General features: G+C 35.2%; 1 protein-coding gene and 1 long non-coding RNA gene across 2 annotated transcripts in view; both read left to right on the plus strand.

The window, feature by feature from the left end:
* The window catches only part of LOC134806523 (uncharacterized), a 496,946-nt gene that overhangs the window by 328,448 nt on the left and 146,625 nt on the right, over nt 1–21,873 (plus strand). The gene's annotated exons all lie outside the window — the stretch shown is intronic.
* Nucleotides 1,099–3,781, plus strand: LOC134806667 (uncharacterized). Its single transcript, XM_063779994.1, has 3 exons — nt 1,099–1,286; nt 2,632–2,816; nt 3,069–3,781. Exons 1-3 carry the CDS (start codon nt 1,180–1,182, stop codon nt 3,779–3,781), a joined length of 1,005 nt encoding a protein of 334 aa, XP_063636064.1. The 5' UTR covers nt 1,099–1,179.

Consider the following 21,873-nt stretch of genomic DNA (forward strand, 5'->3'; position numbering starts at 1 on the left):
GAAAATTGGCTGACACGCCGCATGTCTTCCACGCAAACTGTACGAGTTTCCTTTGTTTATACTGAGTAGAGACCACAGAGTAATAGTATTTTATACAGAATGGCCACGCACCACCCCACACCGAATGGAAATAGAGTCAGACCAAGAATAGTCTGCAGCGGATTAGATAGCCCACGCAGTGGAAGTGTAATTTTAAACGTCAAACTTTTATGAAATTATGACGTATAAATGACACTTGCACTGCGGGGGCTATCGGGGCTATCAAAGCCGCTGCAGACTTTTTTTGGTCCGACTCTACCCCGCTTCGCGGCGGCAGATTGAATTCAGTCACAGAATAACTAATAGTACTACCGTACAGAAAATTCACTCTTTCTCAAAAGTCAGATTTAGGTATAAAATTATACCTAATATACTCGCCGCCTGCAACAAAATTGAAACTTATAACCGCGCACGAACCGTGAATCTTCTTTGCGCGAGCGCCACCTGACACGACTATCGTGCGGTCGAGCGGCAGCCCACTGCCATACGCCTGCCCTGCCCGGGAGGTGCGCCGGCCAAATGTACCTAAACTGCGTAGTGACACCCCCCTGCTTCATGTAGCTACCACGGCTACAGAAGATGATGTTGTGCATAATTGTTTTCCGTCGTACTTTCTCGGAAGCGGGCTGAAAGTGACACGATTATGCTCTAGGACTGAAAACTGTGCTCGATTACTGTGTCCTCGTCCCATGAGCAACTAAACAAATGGAAAATATATTAAATATTGTCTCGTTTCCCCGCCTGGAAATTGTTCTAATTTTATAGTGGAGGTAAAATACACTCAGGAACAAATATCTGTGCTCATCACACAAAGAAATGCCCTTACCTTCGAACCCAGACCGGATACCAGACCGGTCGTCATTAAATTTGTATATTTTATTTGATTTCCTAAATGAAAAGTTGTTTAACGTGGGTGAAACTGTGAAAGGCACCATTTCAGTCTCGGACTATTGGCGTCGAACCAGTAGTATGATAACTGCGTAGTGCGTTGACACATTTTGACAGTTTAAGTTTTATGTCTATGGTCAGCTATCAAAATTGAAAGTCAGATTAATTAGAATTTATAAAAAGTATATTTTTATTCCGAATTTATAGTGAGTAGATAGATAACCGTCAAATATAAGTACCTTATTTGCAAAAATGAATAACGACATGAAACTTTACCCTTCAACAAATTTTCGCAACGAAAACGGTACTGGGGATTCTATGTGGAATGCTCTTACTTTAATTGCGAATGAAATACAAAAGTGAGTAAATATATATGGTCAAGCAAATCTTGTCAGTAGAAAAAGGCGCGAATTTCAAATTTTCTACGAGACGATATCCCTTCGCGCCTACATTTTTCAAATTTGCCGCCTTTTTCTACTGACAAGATCTGATTGGCCAACTATAAATCAGTAGTACATAAACTACCTATAAATAGTTCGCGCACGAAGTAAACTGGTGGAAATGCGATGCGGAAGTGGCAACATATGATCCGGCGCTAGGCGCGAGTAGGGTTACCAGACGTCAGGAATTTTCCTGACATGTCAGGAATTTCGGCCATTCAAACTCAAACTCAAACTCAAAATATACCTACTTTATTCATGTAGGCCTAGCAACAAGCTCTTATGAATCGTAATTAATCTTAATCTAATTATCAGAGCAATTTATTGATGTTAATATTATTCCATAATAACATTGGATTATTATACAGATCAAATTTAACACTAAGAATTTCACAAAAGGATCGTCAAACATAAAAAAATGTATAAAAAATACTACATTTAGATTTTAGTCTAGAATTTCTAGAATAAAATCTAAATGTCAAAAATAACATACATCGGAATATCCATTTCCTCATCAATAATCAAATATACCTAATAAATAAATAATCATTTCGAATAACAATTAATCCCACGTTGTATTATCATTCATGTAGTCTTGTGTGGTATAATAAGCTTTAGAAATTAATGAATTCATTTGTCAGGAATGCAGCCGGAATACGAAAATGTCAGGAATTTTAATGAATTAACTGACTTTTTTTATGTACATTATTTAAATTTACTTACATGAATCCAAAACAAATCAAATTTAAACAATGGTATCAAGCATACATAGATATCGCTTACGGCTAGAGCCCCCCCCCCCCCACCCTTCCGTTGCCGATATGAGCGTCAGGAAAAAGTTCGCAAATCAGGAATTTTGTCAGGAAATTCCTGATTTGGATCTGGTAACCCTAAGCGTGAGAGCGTAGGGCGCATGCGGGGTTCCACTACGATTAGCCTTAGATCAGGAATTTGTGCGCGAACTGTAGTTATTTTGTCTGTAGGTACCTAGAGTCGTGGAATGTATTGGGCCCCATACATTCCACGAGTCTTCTCTTTCCGCACAGACTCTGTGTTTAGACTCGGGTGTTTTTACACTCGGATGGTTAAAAACACGAATCAATTGACGTAAGAATCACCAAAATCGGCCCACACGTTTGGTCTCTAGGGTGCGGTGCCACAAAGAAAAAAACATACATACATACATAACACATTACCCTCCTTTGCATCGCCATATCGGTAAAGAATGTCTAATTAATAATATAGGTTCCTATTCCTATTCAAGGTTTAGATTGGAGTCTGAAGCAGGAAAGAATCCCGTGCATAAAAATGATGCACATTTCGAAACTTTTTTGAAAACGAATGCAACAAAAGTTCTAACAAAAGCAACAAATTGCAGTAATGCAACAAACGTTGATACGAAAAATAGCCAGCTGAAAAAACTAAAAGAGCACCTTAGGACCGTATGCGGTGAGTATAACAGTACTTTTTTTTTCACGGGCGCAAAGGCCTAAACGGACTCTAGATACCGACATTTCCATTATATATGGTGTTGTCTGTAGCTACATAGTTAATTTTTAAGCAAAATCTACAATAATTGGGTAATATGGTATCGATCAGGACATTTCGTTGTGCTTGAAGTGTCCTGACCAAAAAAACTGAATATTTACGCTATTCATTTAAGTTGCGTAGATTAACCACTGCTCGCCGTATTTTTTTTAGATATTGCAAAAATAGTATTGTCAGCCAAAAACAATGAAACGGAAAGTCTCATGAATAAACTGAAAAACTTATCAAGGATTAACGCCGAAAATCTGAGTTTGATACAACAATTGCGAATGGAAAATTACAATACGAACAACGATGTGCAATTTCTTAGTAACTTTATCCATATGGCTTATCAAAAACTACAGAAAATGCGTAATGAAATACCTAGAGATATGCCGTTTATGGAGGAACTGAAGATTATCCTACTCGCTTGTGGGCAATACTATCTAGACTATTGCAACGCGCGCGATCAATGCGCTCAACTTAAACAACGCAATAGATTTCTGACAAGTAAACTAAACATTGTAGAGAACAACTTAGCCGCTACTACCGAAGGATTGCGCAATCTTAGAAATATAAACATGAAACTCAAAATTAAATGTGATATGCATCAAAAACACGGAAAAGAATTCTCGAAAAAACTTGTAAATGTAAAAACGAGCGTTAATGAAAATATTTTTTTAGGCGGTGGGAATAAAAGTGATTACTATGGATATAATGCGGGTATACCGAAAGATGTTGAATGTAAACAAAATATAAATATTTCTAACAAAAGTCTATGTTTAACATCTCATTTCGAAACTGTTAATAATCTCCTTCTAGATCAGGATATTATGTTGAAAGAATTAAAGAAATTGTATTTAGAGGTTCGGCGAAGTTGTAATTGAATAAACATGATTTACAAGCAGGTCTGTATTGATATTATCTGTGTCTACCTCATGGATAAATTTAAAGGAACGCAAAAAAAAGTTTCATTACTATAGATGGTCAAGCAAACCTTGTCAGTACAAAAAGGCGCGAAATTCAAATTTTATATGACACGATATCCCTTCGCGTCTACATTTTTCAAATTTGTCCCCTTTTTCTACTGACAAGATCTGCTTGACCAGCTTTATATATAATAGTCTATTAATCCATTTCCGTCAGTAAAACAAAGCGCGAATTAATAAAATGTAGTCGCGAAGGGTTGGCGTCCCATAGAAAATTTGAATTTCGCGCCTGTTACTACTGAAGAAGTTGTTTGACCGACTGAATAGTAAAATTTGAAATTACACTCTGTCAAGCCATTTCCGTCAGTAGTAAAAGCGGCAAAAAAATGTAGGCGCAAAGAGTTATCGTCCCATGGAAAATTTGAATTAGGCGCCTTTTTCTACTGAAAAACTTGTTTGACCGGCTATACTTTAGGTACTGTAATCCCTTAGAAGGTAGCATCCTATAGAAGTGGTATACGCGTACCTCCGTGAGGGACAAAACATACGCAATGCGACAATATTAACAACACGTTTTAACATTCCTGACAACATACCAATAACAATGTACGTAATTCGGTCGGGTTATTTGTTGCCCACCATAAACCATACTAAATTTATGGTGAGGAACAAACAAAAAGTGAGACTGTGACAAGGACAAGCAATAATACGGCTTTCTCTGCTACTCCTACTGAAAGTTCCATAAGTGCATCTCGTTCGGTCGTTTGGCCCCTCCCCCGTTTCATCTCTATATTATTGTACCTCTATGTGTAATCCAGTAACTAAACCTTTTTTTGCGCTCTTCTAAATTTGTCCATGCGTGGCTAAAAAATAACTGCAATCCCGTTGCCAGGGAGGTTTTGGGATTATACTGAGCAACTTTTACTATGAGACCAACCCCGAAATCGAAAAATAATTCACCCTCCCATAGAAAATGGACCAGCCAAAATGTATGAAACAGCCAAATTTTTTTTCGCGTTTTCGGGGTTGGTCCACAGTAAAAGTTTCTCAGTATAATCCCAAAAACTCCCTGGCAACGGGAATGCAGTTATTTTTTAGCCACCCTGTATAGCCGGTCAAACTAATATAAGTAGATGGTCAAGCAAATCTTGTCAGTAGAAAAAGGCGCAAAATTCAAATTTTCTATGAGACGATATCCCTTCGCGCCTACATTTTTCAAATTTGCCGCCTTTTTCTACTGACAAGATCTGCTTGACCAACTATAGTTTGTCAGTAGAAAAAGGCACGACCATGGCACAACATTCAAATTTTCTATGGGACAATAACCATTCGCTTCTACATTTTTTAAATTTGCCGCTCTTTTCTATTGTCAGAAATGGCTTGACAGAGTACATATTCATCTTTAAAACATGGATATTAATTGAAATCTAATATACACATACACATATGTACATGTATGTGTGTGTATGTATGTGTATATATATATATGTACATGTTGTTGCCTAATTATTAGTAATAACTTACTGCATGAGTTGCATGACGTCCACGTTTGCTCTACAATGCAACGCTTCCAACATGTGCTGCGATGCGTGGTCTCATTCGCATTATCGCTTCATCTCACTCTGTTGGGCCGATAAATCGCAGACATTTGGAAAGGCCATAGAGGTACAATAATACAGGGTGATTCAGGAGACGTGAGCAGGACTAACACTGCGCATTTCGTAAATTATAAGCAACTGTTTCGTATGAGTATTAGTGAGGTTAACGTTAATTTTCTAGTCGTGTTGAAAAAAAAAGTTATTAATTTATTTACGACATGCATGGTCACCCTAAAATTGGCCTGATGACAAATTTTGAAATCCCTTTTAATATTATCGGTACACTTGTATTGGTTCCGAAAAACACAATATTTCAGCTATACTTACTCATAAGATTTAACATAAATAATTGCATTTTATTATAGCTAGTTTAAACCTCGCGCGAAAACGCCTCACACGCCATTTGTGACGTCATAAATTATGGTGGTAGACATTGTTTACATACTTACAGTTACGAATTTCCCTTGAATCCGAATGATATTGTTAATTCAGCACCATATATTACGATTAGGGGTGATAAATACATTACAAAAATTGTTCACAATAAGTCATTTTATACAAAGACTCTCACACGGTTGCAATTTAAGATGAATTATTTAGATACATGTAAATTTTGAGTGAAAATCACCGAGCGCCGGGTTTACTTTCTAATTTTTAATTTTTCCTAGTTACGACAGCCAACATGGCAATGATAGTTCCATTCAGCCAAAAAATTAAAATAGTTTTTTTGTGAAATATCGTATTATTTAGCGTTTTATTTATATAATAACAAATAAATATTTACTTTATATCGTGTAATAATATTTTTTGGACGTAATAAATGTTTAGTGGCGAAATAATATTTTTTTTGAACTTCCAAACTCTTTGGTGAGGACGTAATGGATTACAGTCAATGAGGTTGTCTATGTTGCTCTAAGAAATATGTCATACATTGATGACGTCAATTCTTAGCTCGCTTCTGATTCGCGTTTCAGTCAAAATGGCCGATTAGAGAATTTTGCAGTTTTATTTTATTGAATATATTAATAATCCTAATGTTTATACTGAGATTGGGCCATTTTTTAGAATCGTATTTACGTATATGTTTCTTTGAAACCATTATTTCCATGATTCTTTGTTACTGTCATCAGGCCAATTAAAATACATACTAAACTATCGATATTCTGTGTCAAATTGAATGTCATCACGGTCTGGTTACTTTTGAAAACTCGTATCTCACTCACATTTGACAGTTTATTTTCTTCGTAATCAAAATGCTGTCATTACGGTCAAGACTTTAAAGAGGTTTTATGTTTATTAATTAGGTCTTGTAGGGTAACCATGATTGCAGAGAATTAAATTTGTCCTCACTAAAAAGTAAAAAAATAGGAAAAAGTGTGGTTGTTTCACCTAAATACGACGGTGATCGATCAATTATCAGTTACTGAGTGTGCAGGATTAGTCCTGCTCACGTCTCATGAATCATCCTGTATAGAGAGGAAACGGGGGAGGGGCCAAATGACCGAACGAGATACACTTATAGAACTTTCAGTAGGAGTAGCAGAGAAAGCGCTATTACTGTTTGTCCTTGTCACAGTCTCACTTTTTGTTTGTTCCCCACCTTTTAAAATGGTGGGATACAAACAAGTGCGTATACGTCAACTTGTTGTGAACCATGTGAATAGTGCAAAGATTTTAAAGAAAAATATTGAAATCTGTGTTTTCTGTGCATGTATTTGAACTTAAGAATTCAAAAAATATGTTAAATTGCTCAATTATGTATTGTACAAGTGACTGTCGGCAAAAACAGGACAGCGTAACTTTTCACAGGTAAGTTACAGTATTTTACACTTTGGTCACATTATCATGCTTAGTAACCGCATCCTACAATATATATCAATCAAAATCTGATTAGAAAAAGCATGGGCCCGATTCGGATTTTGAAATAGACATCTATTAGATATCTTTTAGACATCACCAAGATACGATAACGATATGTTTAAGATCTAACCTGTCAAATATGACATTTGCGCGATTCTGGAGATACTCTTGAAAGATTTCCCCAGGATATGACTTAGAGATCCAATTCACATCTAATAGATATCTTACGCTATCTAACGTAAAACACGGGGACAGACGAATTACCGCCGGCGTTATTAAAACTGTGCGCAAATTAACTAGCTTCACCCTTAACACAACTAATAAATCAATCGTTCGATAACGGCATATTCCCAGACCAGCTGAAAATTTCTAAAATTAAACCAATTTTAAAACCATGTGGTAAGGCAACAAATCCGAATCAATACCGTCCTATCGCACTACTCCCGGCTATTTCAAAAATATTCGAAAAACCAATGGCCAATCGTGTGTTCCTCGAAAAATATAAAATATTTGACAAAAATCAGCACGTATTCAGAAAACATCACTCAACAACGTTAGCAATATTCAAATACATTAGAAAAATTTTAGAGCATATCGATGACAAGAAATACAGCATTGGGTTACTTCTCGATATGACCAAAGCATACGACAAAGTGTCCCACGAAATACTCCTCTCAAAGTTATACGAATTGGGAATACGCGGTACGACACACAGGTGGTTCAAATCCTACCTTACAAATCGTGAACAATATGTACACATAGACTACTACAATCACGAAGCCCGAGAAGTGACTGAAGTTGCCTCACAAAGACGCCGTATCACTTGTTCTTTGCCACAGGGAAGTATTTTAGCATGTACCCTATTTCTGACATATATAAACGATCTGCCGAAAATCCTAGATCCCAATGTGACCTGTGTAATGTTTGCCGACGACGTCTCCCTTTTATTCAGCGCTACAAATACCACAGAATGTAACTCCCAACTTATTTCTATCTTCAACACAGTTAGAACATGGTTAGAATGCCACAACCTTGAAGTAAACATAAAGAAAACGAAAATTATACAATTTAACCCCAAGCATAAAAAACCTTTAGAGATGAACCTACACATAAATAGCACCTAGATAGAGGAAGTCACGGAATTTAAACTACTAGGAGTTTTCATTGATTCCGGAGTAGACTGGAAGGCCCACGTACAAGGCGCGAAGACAAAACTAACAAAGTTTATCTACGCGCTTAACGTGATAAAGTTAAATGCAGATTTTGAGTCTGCACTATTTGTCTACTACGCGTACATATATTCTAGTCTCCGACATGGTGTGGTCTTATGGGGAGCCAGCACTGACGCTCACGAACTCTTTGTCCTGCAGAAAAAATGTGTACGAATCCTGGCAAATATACGGATCCCAAACAGTTCCCGTCCTTTTTTCAAACAATATGAGCTACTTACACTTCCAGGAATATACATAATGGAGGCCGCTATCTTTGCTAGGTAAAACCCCGATCTATTTGAAGCTAAATTGGATACATACAAAACTAGAAGCCAGTATAGAAACAAATTAAAAACACCAAGCTCTAAATTAGCCATCTATAGAAACGGGCCCTATTTCGTATGTATCCAAGTAGTAAACAAAATACCCGATGAGATCAAATTGGAACCAAATGACAAACTGTTTCACAAAAAACTAAAAACCTTCCTAATACAAAAATGCTATTACTCAGTGGATAACTTTTTAAATGACGAAAGCTAGCCGCACTACTTACACCAAAAATTTTAATCAAACTAACATTGACATTCAATTTAACCCTTTAGTGGGTAACGGCAAGATATTTGCCGTCATACCACTCAGATATTTTATTTTTTTCTCAATAAACGTGTTGTTAGATTATAGCTTTGTTACTTCGATAATATTATTGATACTTTACTTACACCACACTTAAACTATACGGCTACCACCAGTTTTGACATTGACAGATTAACTCGCGTCTACGTAAATTACTTTCTATACATCTCGCTTGCACTAATATGCGAGTACGAGCGAGATGCATAGAAAGTAAGTTACTTAAACGTGAGTGAATATGTCAATGTTAAAACTGGTGGTAGTGCTTCTAATATGTACCATGTGAAGATTGATTACGCCTATTCACTCCGCATGATGGTGACAAGATGCATACAATACGACAATGCCTAAAATAATCACTTACGTTGTATTATATATACTTACTCAACACTAAATGCAACTCATTGATTCATAGAACACTCAATAAACGAATATCACTATGAGTCCACCAGGGAAGTGTGGTAGATGTGATAAAAGAATTTCAACTAGACATGCTCTAGATTGCTCCACCTGCAGTATTCGATACTGTTTGGATTGCTTAGAACGAATGGGGGTGACTGGCAAACGGTATACATTAATGACAGTAGAGAATAAAGAAAACTGGAAGTGTCGTAGTTGCTGTTATAATCGAGAAGATACGTTAACTTTATCAGCTGAAGTAACAATGGCAGAAAATAGGCTAGCATTGACGGCACCAACTCACACAATTATTTCGCCAAATAAAAATGACTCGATGACGACGAACCTAGTCACACCTTATCAAGATAAGTCTCGATCAGTCCATAGTGTGCTAAATACATCTATCTTCGACGCAACCGACGATAACAACACGTGGAAATACTGTAGCCCGCGCTCGTCTATTGTTAATCACCCGAATATATCTTTCCTCGACACCTCTCAAACGCAGCAATTGAAAGGAGAAATAGAACAACTGAAAATACAACTACAAAGTGCGCATGATGAAATCACACGAATAAATGCAGAAGTCTGCAACCTTAAAAATACTATGAAAAATTGTACGAGCAAGCAAGACTCGGATGAAACGCCGAATAAAACTAAAAAAACAAAAAAAGTTAAACGACAAATGTTGAAGAATAAGCTAAATAACACACAGTCACAAAGTGATACACCACAAAGAACGAATTTACCGATACCGAATAGCACCAGTACACCTCTGCCAGATCCTGAATCCACGTCCATCGCTAAACATACTAATACGAACGAAGTTGACCAAAAAACTCACAACTCAACAGTGTCACCAAGTAAACTGCAAAAAGAACATCAGAAGCCCAAAACAAGTAATACAAAAAAACAAATACTCATCTTAAGCGCAAACAATCAAAATAAAATACTAGACATCTGTAATAGCGTAATCCAAACAAACACACAAGTCACGCATTTTAAATCGCCAAATGCTGGTATCAAAGACCTGCTAAAAGATATACAGTCAAAAACGAAGGATCTTACTATAAATGATTACTGTATAATATTACTTGGAAATAGAGATTTTGAAGAAACAAGGAATTACCACGAATTAATTATATACATTAGAGAACAGTTAAGAAATATATTAAACACTAACATAATTATATGTGCACCGACGTACAAGTGTAATGACAACAGCAATATATACAACTGGAGAATAGAAACGTTTAACAATTTGCTATATCCCGATGTCGAATCATATAACTACGCATACTTGTTGGACTCTAACCAAGACCTATCATATGAATATGACATGTTCTACAGACGAACTGGCGAAATAAACAACAATGGTATAAAAAACATTTTTCATAACATATACCAGTCAATGTTATACATTGATCAACTCAATAAAAATAATACAAATAATGATGATAAATCTGCAATGATTGGTTTACAAAACACAACACACACACCAACGAGTGAAAACGGAATAGAAGAGTTTTTTCGTGTATAACACGTTACATGTGATGCATCAAAATATTGCTGGTCTTGTAAATAAAGCGGAACTACTGACTGTGCACATCAATGAGCTAAAAGAGAAACAAATCGACATAGACATTTTGTGTGTAACAGAACATTTTTTGATGGCTGGGTACGAAGATCTTTTAACTTTACCAAACTACCAACTAGCAGCATGCTATTCAAGAAAAAATAAGAGACGTGGTGGCGCCTGTATTCTCGTAAAATCAGGTATTCAATACAAAGTAATACCAGACATTGAAAAACTGTCATTAGAAGAAAACTTCGAATGCTGTGCCATTGAATTACTCCAACATAAAACTATAATTGTTTGTGTATACAGAATCCCAAGTAGAAACAATTTTAATACTTTCTATGAAAAACTAGACATAATACTGCGTAAAATATACAATAATTTGGACAAGAATATAATAATCTGTGGTGATTTCAATATTGATATATTAAATAGAAATAATGTAACACTGGAATTTGAATCCTTTCTATATAGCTACAATTTAAAATTAGAAATCAGACAACCAACGAGATTAATCAGTAACACATGTATAGATAATTTTGCCCATAATCTTAAACGAGGACATAAAAGCTATGTACTTGACCTTGGACTCTCTGATCATACAGCTCAAGTGCTCAAAATACCTATTAAAAAATCGTGTACATTAACATATTGGAGAGTTCAAAAATATGATTACTCAAGGGAAAACATAAAAAAGTTTAGAAATTACTTATCGTGTTTGTCTTTTTCTGATATCTACAATACGTGTGATCCAAATATAGCATACGAGTCATTCTTAGAAACCTTTCGTTTACTATACAGTCTTTGCTTTCCTAAGAAAATAATAACTATTCAAACGAATAAAAAAATTAAGTGGATTTCTCGTGGCATTAAAGTGTGTAGCAAAAAACAGAGAGCTTTACTGTGGCAATACAGATATTCACCCTCTGAAAATAATAAAATACGCTTAAAAAACTACACGCGCCAATATCGAAAAATTATTAGGTTAACTCAAAAAGCTCAAAATAATTACAAAATAAATGCGTCTAATAATAAAGCAAGGACTACATGGCAAATCATAAACAACAGTAAAATTAATTTACCAAAAGAAAGCATTACAAAAATTAAGCAAGACAGTAAAATTGTAACAGATCCTTCAGAAATAGCTAATGCACTCAATGATTACTTTATACACAGGCCTAACAGCTCTACACAAAATGAACAAGCACAAACAAACATAGATTTAAACCCTCAATCCATGTTTATGACTCCAACATCAGCACAGGAAGTTAGATTAATCATACGATCATTAAAAAACACAAAGAGCGTTGGTTATGACAACATTAATACAAACGTCATAAAATGTGTTAGTGATATACTTGACAAACATTTAAGTTACATTATTAACTTATCAATTAGTGCTGGCATTTATCCGAATAGTCTAAAAAAGACCGTTATTAAACCATTATATAAAAAAGGCGATAAAGAAAATCCACAAAATTATAGACCAATAGCCCTTATCCCGATATTTGCAAAAATATTTGAAAAAATAATATATCAAAAATTATATGACTTCTTTGATAAATTCAACATTCTATGCAAGGAACAGAAAGGTTTCAGAAAGAATATCACTATAAACATGGCAATATATGACCTATTAAAAATTGTAATAGAAAATGTAGATAAGCGAACACCTGTTTGTGCTGTGTTTACTGACATGACCAAAGCGTTCGATTATGTTGATCACAAGTTATTGCTCTACAAATTAAATAGATATGGAATAAGAAGTAATGTCTTAGATCTCATAGAATCTTATCTCAAAAATCGCCCTCAATATACGGAAATATCTAGAATATGTAAAAATAGTAACTTCGAAAAAATATATGTTTCTGAAGAATTAAATATGCAATATGGCGTCCCTCAAGGCAGCGTACTTGGCCCACTCCTTTTCTTAGTGTACATAAATGACTTCCCGAGTAAAGTTCATCATCCAATGATCATGTTTGCTGATGATAGTACCTCAATTGTAAGTTTTAACGAGAATGTTAACTATGAACAAGATATAAATTCAGTTTTAAATGAAATGATAAGATGGCTCAATAACAATAATTTAATTATTAATTTAAACAAAACCAATATCATGCACTTTCACCAACGAAAAACGGTTCTTAATATAAATATTAAATATGATAATAATACAATAGAGAGAGTAGCTATAACAAAATTTTTAGGGCTTATGATTGATGATCAACTCACATGGAAAAACCATATAGAATATATATGTAAAAAAATAAACAAATCAGCATTTGCACTACAAAAACTTGCAAAAGTAGTCGATAATAATGCACTAATAACTGCATATCATGGCCTTGTAGCCTCTATATTACGATATGGTGTTATTTTTTGGGGGAACTCAGTCAATAGAGAAGCTGTTTTCAAAGCCCAAAAAAGATGCGTACGGGCCATTTGTGGAATCAATATGAGGGATAGCTGTGTTCCATTCTTTAGATCTTTTAAAATCCTAACGTTTCCAGCACTATACATATATGAACTAGCAAATTTTATAAAAAACAATTCACACCTATTCAAATTGATATCTCAACAACGCAAGCTTCCTCTACGTGTACAATATCTTAACAACATCTGCAATAATCAACACAACACAGCTTTCTTAGGTAAGAGTATACTAGGTATGGCTCCAAAAATTTTCAATAAAATCCCAAACTATATAAAGTGCCTGAAACCTGACCAGTTTAAAATACAACTAAAAACATACTTAATTAACAAATGCTATTACTCAGTAAGTGAATTTCTTGCAGACACCTGAATCAATTATAACTTGTCTATTTTAGTAAACACCCTGTATAATAGTAGTTTTAAGTTATTTAGTTTTTGATTGTAATTGTGTGATTTCAGAAATTTTATTATTTTATTTGGAAGTTAAACAATATAATATTCTATTCTCAATGTTTATTGCCGTAATATTACTAATAGACATAGCTATTGTTTAAATGTAATAATTTATGGTAAACATACTCGTAATGAGTCACCATTATTTTTAAGTTTAATATTTGTACGCCAATAGGCAAAACACAGAGCTCTATTTATTATTTTATATATAAGACCTTAACTGTACCTGTGTTCCACAAATAAATTTTTACTTACTTACTTTACTTACTTACTTACTTAGTTAATATAAATTTTGGTTCGCATAAGAGAATATGCTCGTACCAATCTACGAAAAAAAGGAGAGCTGATAAACGTTATTCCATCCCTTGTTAAATGATGATTCTTAGGCCTGAACTTAGATTTTTAACTATTGCCTGACATTTGAACAAAAATGTTTGTAAATAAAATTTTCTTTGCTGAATTTATCCGATAGTCAAAATTCTCTAGTTTCAGAGACAACTTTGGCGATATAAAGTTTAAAGAAAAAAAATCTGTTATTTGATAATTAAAAAAAATAAAGACGGCAATATATTTGCCACTATCCGTTAAGTGTCTGGTGTTTATTAAAGGAAAGGGTAGGTTAGGCTACTATTGTTATTGATTTATACAGGTTGTCCCATAAGTGACACGTCACAGTGACACTGGAGGTAGACCAGGCCAAGAGGACCCAAACCAACTTAACATGACCCCAATAAAAGTGGCACGGTTTTCGAGTTATTACCAAATTAAGGTTTTTCATGAATTTTGACCATTTTTAACATCGTTAATGCCAGTGTGCACTGGGAAAGGTCTCGAAGTTATTTTTTTTTATTGATACGGCATCATGTGTAGTTAATTAAGATAACAGAATAGGTATTTTATCGATAAACAATGTGAAATGCAAAAAATTACTGGTTTAATCTTGAATTAAATTCACAGCGAAACATTAATTTCTACTTTGACCACCTGTTGTGAAAATAAATACTAGAAAAGTAATGAACTAATAAGGTATTTTATTTTCTTTGAACTTTTATCAACTCAATGATATCCTTAAAAAGGGAGATAACCATTTTCCATCTCTTTCTTTTAGGCATTCGGAAATTACTGAATAAGCGGTTTTTTTTTTATTTTTGTATCCAGAATTAGATATCTATAAGTACATATAATAAAGCTGAAGACGGCCGAAAGTCTGTACATGGAAGATATTTGAAAAAAAGTTGTCTGGGGATACTTAGAATCGATAACAGAACATATTCCAAAAGTTTTTAGAATTTTTGTCTGTTTGTCTGTTTATCTGTTTATCTGTTTGTCTGTTTATTTGAACGCGCATCACGTGAAAACGGCTGAACGGATTTTGATGAAAACTTTACTAATCTGTCGAGAAAATCCCCGGCCAGGTTATAGGCTATAAAAATTCAACCCCTAAAAGGGGGGGTAGCCACAACACTCGATTGACTTAAGTTTGCCCCTGAATCTTATGGCGCTACTTAGGAAGGAGGGGCAAACTTTTTTCAAATATGTTCTACCACTATTGAGTACCCTGGTAAACTAACAGATGGCGCTGAATTTAATACGTTGTGACATGAATAAGCCACCGAGGAAAGACTTTGCCAAATTAACTCTAAGTTTAGAGCAGGGGGTACGGATATCAACAAAAATAATTCAATAATTAATAATATGTTGATTTAATAAATTAATAATATAACAAAATTAAACGACGATAAATTAATTGCCCTTCATTGCACAGTCTTTTGGGGAACTGAGTAAACATTAATTAAAAACATTATAAAGAAAACTAAAAATGAGTTTACATTGTTACATAGTGGTAAAATAAACACACATAATTATCAAACACGCGTATAATTGCATAATTATTTAAAATTATTAATTTTCTCCATCATGAATTATACCTAATCGTAATTATATCGCACCCATATCAAATCCATATTCATACAAAGTGGGTACTTTGACAAAAAAAACATTGACCTCCGTCATTTGCAGTGCCGGATTAACCCTTTTAGGCAAAATAAGCACTTGCTTAGGGCACCACGTCTAGGGGGCACCAAAACCGTAGGCAAGAAAAAGCGCAGGCTGCATCAGCATTGCAGTCGTCGTGGAGTAGGTACCTACATGAAACTTTTATGCGTGTACAAGTACCCATCTAATAACGTCCCATCCCTTCTCTGTATGAAATCCTGGATTCGCGCCTGGTTGGGACTAAAAGTAAAAAACCGGGCAAGTGCGAGTCAGACTCGCGCATGAAGGGTTCCATACCATAATGCAAAAACGGCAAAAAAAAAACGGTCACCCATCCAAGTACTGACCTCGCCCGACGTTGCTTAACTTCGGTCAAAAGTCACGTTTGTTGTATGGGAGCCCCACTTAAATCTTTATTTTATTCTGTTTTTAGTATTTGTTGTTATAGCGGCAACAGAAATATATCATCTGTGAAAATTTCAACTGTCTAGCTATCACGGTTCGTGAGATACAGCCTGGTGACAGACGGACGGACGGACGGACGGGCGGACAGCGGAGTCTTAGTAATAGGGTCCCGTTTTACCCTTTGGGTACGGAACCCTAAAAATGTACAACTGTCTATCAAACTGCGTTTTTTATATCGAAAAATTTTCGCGCTCGCTTCGCTCGCGTTTTCAGTAACTTTCTGAGGTTTGGCGACTGCAGCAGGATTACTTTGTTGCAACGTTACTGCTGCAGTACTGTCAATTTTCGTGATAAAATGATGTGACTGATTTCCATACTAAAAGTAGAAATGTACAACTATCTATCAAATTGCGTTTTATATCTAAAAATTTTCGCGCTCGCTTCGGTCGCGTTTTCAATAACTTTCTAAGATATGGCGACTGCAGCAGCATTACTCTGTTGCAACGTTACTGCTGCAGCACTGTCAATTTTCGTGATAAAATGATGTGACTGATTTCCATACTAAAAGTAAAAATATACAACTGTCTATCAAACTGCGTTTTTTATATCGAAAAATTTTCGCGCTCGCTTCGCTCGCGTTTACAATAACATTATAAGATATGATAAAACTGACATTCGGGTGGCGACGGCAGTAGAATTACCTACTCTGTTGTAACGTTACTGCTGCAGCACTGTTAATTTTCGTGATAAAATGTTGTGACTGATTTCCATACTAAAAATTAAAATGTACAACAGTCTATCAAATTCATTTATATATCGAAAAATTTTCGCGCTCGCTTCGCTCGCGTTTTCAATAGCTTTCTGAGTCAAATTGCATTTTTTATATCGAAAAATTTTTGCTCTTGCTTCGCTCGCGTTTTCAGTAACATTCTAAGATATGATAAAGGTGACATTAGGGTGGCGACTGCAGTAGCATTACTCTGTTGCAACGTTACTGCTGCAGTACTGTCAATTTTCGTGATAAAATGATGTGACTGATTTCCATACTAAAAGTAGAAATGTACAACTATCTATCAAATTGCGTTTTATATCGCAAAATTTTTGCGCTCGCTTCGCTCGCGTTTTCAATAATTTTCTAAGATATGGCGACTGCAGCAGCATTACTCTGTTGCAACGTTACTGCTGCAGCACTGTCAATTTTCGTGATAAAATGATGTGACTGATTTCCATATTAAAAGTAAAAATTTACAACTGTCTATCAAATTGCGTTTTTATATCGAAAAATTTTCGCGCTCGCTTCGCTCGCGTTTTCAATCACTTTCTAAAGTTTGGCGACTGCAGCAGCATTACTCTGTTGCAACGTTACTGCTGCCGCACTGTCAATTTTCGTGATAAAATGATGTGACTGATTTCCATACTAAAAGTAAAAATTTTCAACTGTCTATCAAATTACGTTTTTATGTCGAAAAATGTTCGCGCTCGCTTCGCTCGCGTTTTCAATAACTTTCTAAGGTATGGCTACTGTAGCAAATTACTCTGTTGCAACGTTACTGCTGCAGCACTGTCAATTTTCGTGAAAAAATGATGTGACTGATTTCCATACTAAAAGTAAAAATGTACAACTGTCTATCAAATTGCGTTTTTATATCGAAAAATTTTCGCGCTCGCTTTGCTCGCGTTTTCAATCACTTTCTAAGGTTTGGCGACTGCAGCAGCATTACTCTGTTGCAACGTTACTGCTGCAGCACTGTCAATTTTCGTGATAAAATTATGTGACTGATTTCCATACTAAAACTAAAAATGTACAACTGTCTATCAAAATGCGTTTTTATATCAAAAAATTTTCGCACTTCCTTCGCTCGCGTTTTCAATAATTTTCTAAGGTTTGGCGACTGCAGCAGGATTACTTTGTTGCAACGTTACTGCTGCAGCACTGTCAATTTCGTGATAAAATGATGTGACTGATTTCCATACTAAAAGTAAAAATGTACAACTGTCTATCAAATTGCGTTTTTATATCGAAAAATTTTCGCGCTCGCTTCGCCCGCGTTTTTAATAACTTTCTAAGGTTTGGCGACTGCAGCAGCATTACTCTGTTGCAACGTTACTGCTGCAGCACTGTCAATTTTCGTGATAAAATTATGTGACTGATTTCCATACTAAAAGTAAAAATGTACAACTGTCTATCAAATTGCGTTTTTATATCGAAAAATTTTCGCGCTCTCTTCGCTCGCGTTTTCAATCACTTTCTAAGGTGTGGCGACTGCAGCAGCATTACTCTGTTGCAACGTTACTGCTGTAGCACTGTCAAATTTCCTGATAAAATGTTGTGACTAATTTCCATTCTCAGCTGTAATGCGGCAATGAACGTCACTCAACTGACCAAAAAAATTCAATGTAATCTCGATGACCCTAGGGAGAGGGGGCACCATGGTCTAGAAATGCTTAGGGCATCAAAACGGCACTGGTCGTTAGCGTAGTCAAACGATTTGGGACTCGCGTTAAATACGCATTACCATGCCTTCCAGAAAAAAATCCAATCATTCGCGAAAGTCTCGCAACGTATTGAGGTTACAAGGGGCACGTGGTCTTCCTCAGGAGTCTGAAGAAGACCACGGTGAGTGGCGCCCTAACCAGGCAGGCCGCTTCGCTTTCGCTCGCGCGCGTACACCTTACTGTATCGTCCGATATAAACCTACTACTCTGTCGTTTATATCACGTGTAAAATTTGAATAAGGGCGAAAAATATATTGATTTTGGAGTGTAGTTTTATTTAGTGGTACCTAATTGTAAAATATTTTATCTGGACTGCAGTCCTCTAGCATATCCATCTGTCAACTTTACTTCAAGTTCCGCCTACAGGGGAGAGGGAGAGAAATTAGGATTAGTAATTAGCCGATTACTGACACAGACCGAATTCCACGCGGGCGAAGCCGCGGGCACAGCTAGTCTTAACATAAATCGTTAATTTTACTAAGTAGCAACCTCGTAGCAACGGATTGTAGATTTCCTAGTTTTAACTTATTTTTTATGAGGCTTTCGAAAGTTGATAGTAATTCCTATTTTATAGCAGGAAGGTACATGTGTCATACCATTTTTGAATCTGCATAACACACTTAACAATTTGATGTTAATTACTCATTACTTTTTTAGTATTTTTTTTTCACGACAGGTGGTCAAAGTCGAAGTTAATGTTTCGCTGTGAATTTAATTCAAGATTAAACCAGTCCTCTTTTTCCTTTTTCTATTGTTCATCGATAAAATACCTATTCCGTTATCTTAATTAACTATTCATGATGCTGTACACTTAAAAAAATTAACTTCAAGACCTTTCCCAGTGCACACTGGCACTAACAATGTTAAAAACGGTCAAAATTCATGAAAAATCTTAATTTGGCAATAACTCGAAAACCGTGCCACTTTTACTGGGGTCATGTTAAGTTGGTTTGGGTCCTCTTGGCCTGGTCTACCTCCAGTGTCACTGTGACGTGTCACTTATGGGACACCCTGTATATGGAGTAATAGCTTAATTCAATACTTCAAATTATTACATGCTAGCAACCTATCCAGTTTTGCTGGGATTACAATACCTACTTGGAAATAATATACAATACCTACATATACATAATAGTATATATTAAAAATATTATAAATAGAATAAACAAATATTTTTAAGTTAAATAAAGGTTTTAATTATTTCTTATCATTCTATTGGTTTTTAATTTATTCATTTTAGATACTTCATTCATGCCACTCGTAGTTCCCCCGGCAAACTGACATGACGGTCTTGTCACTTACTGCCGTTGGCTGATAGCGGCAAACATAATTGCCGTCTTAATTCGGAAACCCCGAAATAATATATATATTTCTCTTTCTCAAAAATCATTAAAAAAATAATTCATGCTGTGCGTATCGTTAAAGTTCTCGATTCATTGCTATAAAAAAATAATGGTCAAAGGGTTAATACGAAATTCGCTCTGACTAATTATTAATTATACATTAATTCAAAATATTAGACATAATATGTAATAGCATGCATGGCCTGTAATGTACTTTAGTTTTAAGCTAGATATAAGAAAATTTGTGTCCCCTGACAGGGTGTCATGGAAGCTTCCTGTATATAACTGTAATAACATCCCATGTAGGTACATGACTATACAAATAAACATCTTATCTTATCTTATCTAAAAGTGACATTGGTTGCCCGAATTGCGCTGCAAAAGAGAACTAGTTGATATCTAAACTATAACGTATCTAGAATGGATCTAGTACGTGTCGTCTCTTGTGAATATCTTGAAGTTCGAATACGGCAAGGTTTTTTGCACCGAAACCGGAACTGAAACATCCATCGGGTACTACTATTTAGTGCAGTGGAGTGTATTTTGTGTTTTTAAATATCCTTTGTTGTTTGTGATTTATTGAAATTAAAACTCAGAACACATTTTATTCTACGTTTTTTTATTACTAAAAATGGTTAGTTTTGTACCAGCTGCGCGAATTATAGGTCTTTCATGGTTCATATGCCTATAAAGAACGGCTGCTATTTAACTGATCACCAGATTTAGTAAAATTTAATACCAAAAAAATCTATTTTACCACCCTAAAATAATGAATGATCACCAAAACTATAACACCATTTTAATGTGAAATGATTACCAATTTTATTACACTTAACTATCCTTTTAAAGGAAATGACACCAAACTAATCATTATTAACCCAAAAATACTAAATGATTACCAAATTTCAAACCCCATTTTAATGTGAAATGATAACCAAATTTTTACATCTTGCTATCCTATTAAAGAAAATGACACCAAAATAATCATTGTAAACCCAAAAATAGTAAATGACCACCAAAATTAGAACTCCATTTTAATGTAAAATTATAACCAAATTTTTAAATCTTGATATCATATTAAAGCAAATGACTCCAAAATAATCATTGTAAACCCAAAATTAGTAAATGACCACCAAAATTTTAACCACATTTTAATTAAAAATGTGCAAATATTTAATATAATTATCGTTATCCTATTAAATTAATTAATCCACTTCGTCACCTTTTTCTAGTAGCATTTTATTTCTGTTACAGTCGCAGTTCTAACCTAACCTAACCCACTTTTCTAGTAGCATTTCGTTTCTGTAAGGGTCGCAGTTCAAACCTAACCTAACCTAACCCATTTTTCTAGTAGCATTTCTTTTCTGCAAGGGTCGCAGTTCAAACCTAACCTAACCCACTTTTCTAGTAGCATTTCTTTTCTGCAAGGTTCGCAGTTCAAACCTAACGTAACCCACTTTTCTAGTAGCATTTCGTTTCTGTGTGGGTCGCAGTTCAAACCTAATCTAGCCCACTTTTCTAGTAGCATTTTTTTTCTGTAAGGGTCGCAGTTCAAACCTAACATAACCCACTTTTCTAGTAGCATTTCTTTTCTGTAAGGGTCACAGTTCAAACCTAACCTAACCCACTTTTCTAGTAGCATTTC

This window comes from Cydia splendana, chromosome 3 (assembly GCF_910591565.1).
Source record: "Cydia splendana chromosome 3, ilCydSple1.2, whole genome shotgun sequence".
Lineage (NCBI taxonomy): Eukaryota > Metazoa > Arthropoda > Insecta > Lepidoptera > Tortricidae > Cydia > Cydia splendana.

Bases quoted from the DNA above. Each gene is read 5' to 3' on its own strand.
- LOC134806667 (XM_063779994.1), top strand. From the start codon at position 1,180: ATGAATAACGACATGAAACTTTACCCTTCAACAAATTTTCGCAACGAA. The intron at 1,287-2,631 runs GTGAGTAAATAT...TTCCTATTCAAG, and splicing joins ATTGCGAATGAAATACAAAA to GTTTAGATTGGAGTCTGAAG. The intron at 2,817-3,068 runs GTGAGTATAACA...TATTTTTTTTAG, and splicing joins GCACCTTAGGACCGTATGCG to ATATTGCAAAAATAGTATTG.